At 35.2% G+C, this 7,499-nt stretch overlaps 1 protein-coding gene across 2 annotated transcripts in view; it reads left to right on the top strand.

Annotated features, from left to right (window-relative positions):
* The window catches only part of LOC131027669 (calcineurin B-like protein 1), a 153,666-nt gene extending 146,385 nt beyond the window's left edge, over positions 1-7,281 (top strand). Inside the window, exons 7-9 of one of the 2 annotated variants that reach the window (XM_057957749.1) lie at positions 4,989-5,069; positions 5,190-5,302; positions 6,803-7,281. In XM_057957749.1, the coding sequence (XP_057813732.1) occupies positions 4,989-5,069; positions 5,190-5,302; positions 6,803-6,866 (258 nt within the window). In that variant the 3' untranslated portion in view covers positions 6,867-7,281. The remainder of the gene's footprint in view (positions 1-4,988; positions 5,070-5,189; positions 5,303-6,802) is intronic. The other variant, XM_057957756.1, reaches the window with a different exon arrangement.
* Positions 7,282-7,499: the final 218 nt, after the last annotated feature.

Below are 7,499 nucleotides of genomic sequence, written 5' to 3' on the forward strand. Positions count from 1 at the left end.
TCACAGTTTTTGATGAGTTTTCCACAAAAACTTAAGTGAGTCTATGGCAAAAACCTGGTTGCATAGAGAAAAAGGCTCATGCACCCCCTCTATTGTTGGGTTGTCCTCACATATAACACCTTCTGCAACTTGCCATCACTATACCTCAAACCCATTGGGGTCTCCATTCCCAAATCCCCACGAGTTATTGGGATCTCTTGACATATAAGAAATTTGATTACAATGAGGGTCTGGGAGTGGAGACCAGAATTGAGAACTTAGACAACTAATTTTATCACTATCATAATATCATTGATCAATGATGAAATATGATATTATCAGTATCGAAGATTCAAATGTAATTATTAGAAATTTAGAACCTCTCCCAAAGTTTTTACTAGACCAGGAAAGAGGAAGATGTAAAATTTTGTAATATGCAAATTATAAATTATGATGAATCATGATGATGTTCAAACTTCAAAGGCAATCATCTTAAATTAATAATAGTTCTCAGCTAACTATTATATCAAGATTCCACACGAAGATATGATTTTGTACTCAATTTGCATTCAAATCAATCAAAATTAGTAGACAACACTTTTGTACTCATTTATGGACTCATTGGATACATCTTGCCATTGAATTTTGCAAAAGAAAAAAGTGTTTCTAATGAAATTTAAGCAATTTTTGAAGTTGTTGAGTTTTTGTCAAGTTGTATTTTTTGGGCTTGTTGAGTTTTTGCAGTCTCTAAGTTTTCCAACTATGGTTTAAAGGGGTGGGGCGATCCTTGTGGGCTTGCCAATCACTTTTTTTTTTAATTAAAAATGTGTTTTTTCTTAAAAATTGCATTTGATAGAGTACTAGGCTAGAGGGGGTGACCAACTGTCGTTAGTATGGTTGGGGGACACTTGGAAGTCCCTTGGCCATCTCAAGGACGGCTAGTCGTCCCCTAACATCCCCTAACCAATGGGGGATGTACTTGAAATGTTCCTTGTATTTTTTTCAAGAAGGGGATTAGAGGGGAACATTTCTAGAGTGTCCCCGCATCCTCGAAACATCCTCTATAGCGGATGAGGGCAAAAAAGGCAGGGATGCACCCCTAGCGATGTAAGATCCCTTTGCCAATTCTGACCTCAAAATGCTGATTAGAGGCTCTAGAAATATCGTCAAACACTTTGTATGCGAAGTTGTAGCTTGCTGATATGAATTTCAGTTTGCTATGTATGCTCTTAAAATCAAGTAGAAATGATGCAAATGCTTTGAAATGAATGTCAAAAGATCTAACAATAAGCTGAGAATGAAATGCACTTGTTTTCACTCTTTTCAAATGCAAATACATGAGTTCCTAAGGTAAAATGCATACCTACAGCCAAGTAGCATTTTCACAAACACTTGGCATGTAAAGTAATGTGCATCTACAGCCAAATACCCAAAGACAAATAATGATGTGCAACTCTTTCCTTGTATTAATATGAAGCATAGGCTGAGAATAAGCTGATTTGATTAGCCAAGACTCTTGGCCTCACAATGACATGTAAATCTGATGAAAGCACACCTACGGCAACAAGCTAATATGACTGATATGACAATGCAAACTACATCTTAAAATCATGAAGAACCTGGTGTAAATAAGTGCCCTTATCCGATGAAGAGGTGGCAGCTCTTTACTTGACAAATGGTGCCTTCTCCTAGCCAAATCGAACTTTCCTTCAATCAAGTGTGAAACCCTTGTGTAAATTTCACCATATTGCCAAAGTACTGTAGCATTTTACTGTTCATACCACTGTAGCAGCCAACATAAATTTAGATTTGCAAATGATTAACTCTTAATCTTCCACAATCTTCAGATCTGCAATGTTGCCCTTTTAATTTGCTCTCAAACCCTGCTGTAACATTCTGGGATAAATATGCAGCTGATAATTTGAATTTGTTTGTGTCCAAGGGGTTGAGCTTAACTGGTTAAAACATTGGTTCTCATCGTGGAAACCCAAGTTCAATTCCCAATAGAGACATTTGAAGTGGAATTCTAAGCTGGGACTCTTGGCTTTCCATAGGATGGGGAAGGTCTTGGGGTCAATCTAATCAAACATAATAATAATAATAATTCAAAGATATGTAATGGGGATGGGGCCCTCTACTGTGTCCCCACTGGTTCATGGCTCCAGTCAAAAGCTATTCAGGCTTCGGCCAATTACCGATCAAAAAATTTAAAAGAAAAAAAAATATGAATTTGTTTGCAGACCTTAGTTGCCATTATGCTAAAAACATGAATTAAGAACCTGCAATAAACTCCATAGTGATTTCTGAGTGAAACCACCTCACAATGGTGCTTGGGTTTCCATCCAAGGGACTTTGTCTTTAGAAAACACCAATAAATCCAAGGGACTTTGTCCTTAGAATAGTCCAATCACTAATTATCAGCAACAATGGAGGAATAACTCAATATAATATTCTCATAACATGCTTTTGAAGGAAGACAAGGTTTGTTTATAAAGACTCCTCAAACTCCAAATCAAACTCCACGCTCAATGTGGGATAAATCCTCCTTTACTTTTAATTCCTCTTTATGAAGTAGCTTCTCGAACAAGCTAGAGAGTTTTATTAATTAAAATGACTTTATATTGTCATTTTATAAAGTCACTTAATGCTATAATGGCCCCACTCTTAATGACATTTGTTGAAACAATGTAGCTTCGGTAAGATAAATGATTGAATGAGAGATAAATGAAGTCTCTCATTCAATCATCTATCCTATCGATAAATCTACATACTAATGGTAGACATCATAATCATCCTTATAAGCATCAAGATATGATCATATTTATGCAGTGATTTCATTTATATGCTGTGATTGTAATCGGTTCTGCATATCTATTCTAGTTGTCATATGACAACACTAATTAGTGTTGTCATATGATAACTACAATACTTATCACCTTAACATATTTTTGCTCTTATACCGATTCATAATCGGGTTACATTTACCACCGATTACCACAAAATAGCATTAAGTATAAACCGATTGGTGATCGGTTAATGATTAAATTGCATTAGAATCTAACCGATATATTATCGGATACAATGATAAGAAAACCGCATTTAATCACAAACCGTTTGGCATTTGTTATAAATCGGCTTTGACATTAACCGATAGTTATCGGTTTGCTCCACAAAGAGGCACCACCCTTGATCAAGACATGTCTTGATCGGACATGTCATGAGACATGTCCGGTCAAGGCATGCCTTGATCTCAAGGCAATGCCTATATGTGTCGTGAAGCATGCTGAAGATAATATCGAAATCAATAAATATTATCTACAGCCACCTACAACCAAAGAAGTTTAAATTCATGATCAGAAATAACTAAGAGAGTGCACATTAATAGCATTGAATATTGTCTAAGAAATTAAAGAAAGATAAAATCCTTAACATTCCAATTTTGAACATAAATTTGAATACTTTTACAACATTTTATAAAGTTAAATAATAACTTTATAATATAATCATTAACAAATAATATCATTAAATGCCATTATAATTTTAATATCTCGTTGATTACTCATTATCTCTCTATCTCGTCTGAACCTGGAGGTCAACAATTGTTCCCACTACGCATCCAACTGCCTTACTAAAAATAGTAAGGTGGGTCTCTAATGTAGCACTGACTTACTATAAATAGTAAGTACCTCAAAACATAGCCAGAAACCTCTGAATAACCTAGCCTCAGAACATAAGAAAGATTTGGAGAAGTAAAGGCTGACAATTGCCACTTTAAAAGCTCCGTGATGCCCAAACTGGACCCTCTGAACAACTCCATTTGCCTATGAGGGTCAGGAAATAGGCTAATCCTCTGAAAACTGATGCTCACAAAAATGGGGACATTACAAGGGAGCACTTTATTATGAGATTTTTCACTACTTCAGGGGTTACTTCAGCTTTGAATGTTAGGTGTGATCCCAATGGGAACCTCGTAGAGCTCGAGACTTCTTGCTAAGCATTACCAGATCTTGTATTGGTCCCTTTCACAGTGATTGATGATGCCACTAGTACCTTCACCATTTCTAGTATAGAGAGTGATACTCGATGATCTTCAGTTTTCCTCTATGGCTGGTTTTGGTCTTTGGGTGTTTTTTGTAACACTTCTTGGCTATTTGTATCTATTCTTTCAACAATTGTTTGGTGGCCCCTTTTATTTTGTATTTTTTTAATTTTGTTCTTCACCCTTACGAGGACTTTCTAGCTATGTTCCACTGAGTTTCAGGGACAGGGACAGCAGGGGATGTGTTTCCGCTATGGGGGTACTTTTGGGTCATTTTCACGGGGATGATAGGGGACAACTGTTAAAAAAATAGGGGGAGTTCTTACAAATATAGAGAAATTTCAAATTTCAAACATGCATATCATAACAATGGTAAAACATTCATCATAGCCATTAATACATTACATTGAACTTGATTTGAGATTTCACAAGAGAATTGACAACATTTTACCAAAATTCAAATACTTTCATTAATCGTTGCCAACAAACATATGTCATAAACATCCATAATAGACATAAAAATTTAAAATGATAAATATTAAACATCCATAACTATGAAATGACATAATGACATCCATAATAGACATAAAAATTTAAAATGATAAATATTAAACATCCATAACTATGAAATGACAAACTGTAAATAGAAAAGTTAAAACATAGAAGTCTATAATCAGCTGTCCATCATAATGTCAAGATAAACTAAAAAAATATATGGCTGTCCATAATCAGCACATGGTAGGTCAAAATGCCAGGGGATGCATCCTCGTGGAACATAGCTTTCTAGGTTTCTCTTCCTAGAAATCTCTATTGTCATATGTGGACATTAATATAATTTTTTTCTTTTTCCTTCTTCCATTTGAAACTAAAATATGGTTTTTATGAATCATTGGGCGGGTGCATATTTTATTGTTGTGGTTTGTTGCAGCTCATCTTCTCACAAATTCTTTAATGTGGACAAATCTGGCAGGTAAAGCAGATGATAGTAGCTCTTTTGAATGAATCAGACATGATATTAACAGATGAAGTCCTTGAAGCTATATTGGATAAGGTGGCACTGAAATATTCATCTATATGGTTAAAATCAAGAAGCTTTAAGTTTTATTAAATTGCTTACCTAGTTTGCAGTCAATTTATCTAAACTGATTTTGTTTGCTGGATTGGTACACAGACATTTTTAGATGCAGATTTTCGTCATGACAATAAAATTGATAGAGAGGAATGGAGACAGTTTGTTGTACGGCACCCTTCTTTGTTAAAGATTATGACTCTTCCATATTTAAGGTAAGCATTATTTCTGAACTGCATATTCCTGTCTCAGTGTTCAATAATTTTACATTCAAGGGTGCACAAGTTCTCTTGATGCACCAAGAAGGTAGTGTACGTTGCATGAGAAAATTTGTACATATTTGCATTTAGGTACTCATGATTTTCACAAGTTATGTTTGCAGCTTCATTGATGAATAATGGTTTGAAGGATCGTTAGTTTTGCTGACATCTTTTAAAATTTCTTTTGGTATGAAGTCAACTTAATTTCGGAGTACTTTTTTCTAGTAGTACATGCCAATTATCTTTTGATTCATCGACTTGTAAATAAGCTATGTTGTGTTTTATTCCATGCACTTGATTTTCACAAGTTATGTTTGCAGCTTCATTGATGAGTTATGGTTTCAAGCTAAGATATTGGTTCTTGGCAAAATGGGCTGGGTCCGGGTCTTGGTTCTTGCCCGGTCCTGGTTCTCCCAGGGTTCTCCCTGTGTTCCTCCCGGGTCTTGCCCAAGTGGCTGGGTTCTCTGTGGGTCTTGCCACGAAGGACCCACAGAGAACCCAGCCAATTGGGAAGGACCCGGGAGGAACCCAGGGAGAACCCAGGCGGACCCAAGAGAACCAAGGCCCATGGGTTCCCAAAAACGGGGCCCATGGGTCATAAAAACACAAAAAACAATAAAAAAACACCTTTTTTAATATTTTTTTTACATCTAAAGTTAAACCCTAATTTCGCCCCTTATGATGCATGAAATGCATCAAAACATGTATATAATTTTGATGTTTGAACACACATATATATATATATATATCTATATATATGGGCGTAACTGTACCCATACACAAGAATTTTTTTTTTTTTTTTTTATTCGAATCCGCGAATCCATACCCATATCCGTACCCGAATTGGTAATTTAGGTTTCAAGGATTGTTAGTTTTGCAAATCTTTTAAAAGTTCTTTTGGTGTGAAGTTAACTTCATTTTCAGAGTAATTTTTTTCTAGTAATGCATGCCATTTTCTTTGCTTGTAAACAAGGTATGTTCTGTTTGATTCCATGCAGAAAAGACACGAAAATTGTTATAATCTATTGTGTTGCATATAATAGTAGTGCAGCTGTATATCTTTTTGGTGCATCATGGCTATATCAAAAAGTCTATGAATAAATGGTTGATTTCCTGTTTGTTCAGTTCTTTCCAAGCTGACAGTGCAGGGACATTCTGTAAAAAGACTTTATGAAACAATGTAACACTGATATAAACTAGGAATCCCTTGCCCAAGTCGAAAATAGTTAAGGCAAGCTGAATCTTAGCTTTTTCCTTTTTGTTTGGTTTTTCTACAGCAAGTAGGATTCATTTCCTTCTTTGTGTACTTCTTGGGTATAAATATATATCAGTCTAGATGTGAGTTTTGTATTGTAGGAACATATTTTTTCTATAAGATCCCTAGTACTTTAGGCTCAGGCCAATTGCGTTCACAACTTAAGTTCTGATTTATTATCTGAACTTAAATATTCGCAGGAATATCACGACAGCATTTCCAAGTTTTATCTTCAACACTGAAGTGGATGATTTAGCAAACTGAGTCTCCATTGACTGCTGAAGAAACCTTTTGGAACAAAAGAAATTCTTTTCAAGACGGTTGTCCATTGATTTATTTATCCAATTTTTTTGCCACTCAAAGAATGGAAATGCTTGAATATTTGAATGATTATGGTGACAGAAATGAAGAGAGAGTGCGGTTTTAGCTGAGAACTATACTGGGTGGCTGTGGGCGAGAACAGATGGCGACATGCAACAAGAATAGTGAATTTATGATATGGGTTACTCTGTATGTATATGCAATGTACATGGATTTTGTTTCAGAGTTGAAGCAGAGCATTGATGTATAGTAAAAATCACATCATCTTCAAATATGTACATTGTGTACTATGAATTTATACCAAATAAATTCCATTGACAGAGTACTGATATTTTATATGCAATTTTTTTACCATTTTTGGATGCTGTATATATTCATTTTATAAAAACAGATTAAAATTCTACTATAACAAGTTGTTGAGGACATGATGGCTTATTTGTTTTGGGGAAAGAAGGGAAGCTATTGGATTCGTAAAATTGAGTGTTACAATAGTGCATGCATGGAAAATAAGAAGAAAACTTTGCTTTTAACCTCGTCTATTATCGATGAATATGTTGCAATTGTGCATAATCCACT

This window comes from Cryptomeria japonica, chromosome 1, assembly GCF_030272615.1.
Source record: "Cryptomeria japonica chromosome 1, Sugi_1.0, whole genome shotgun sequence".
NCBI classification, from domain to species: Eukaryota; Viridiplantae; Streptophyta; class Pinopsida; order Cupressales; family Cupressaceae; genus Cryptomeria; species Cryptomeria japonica.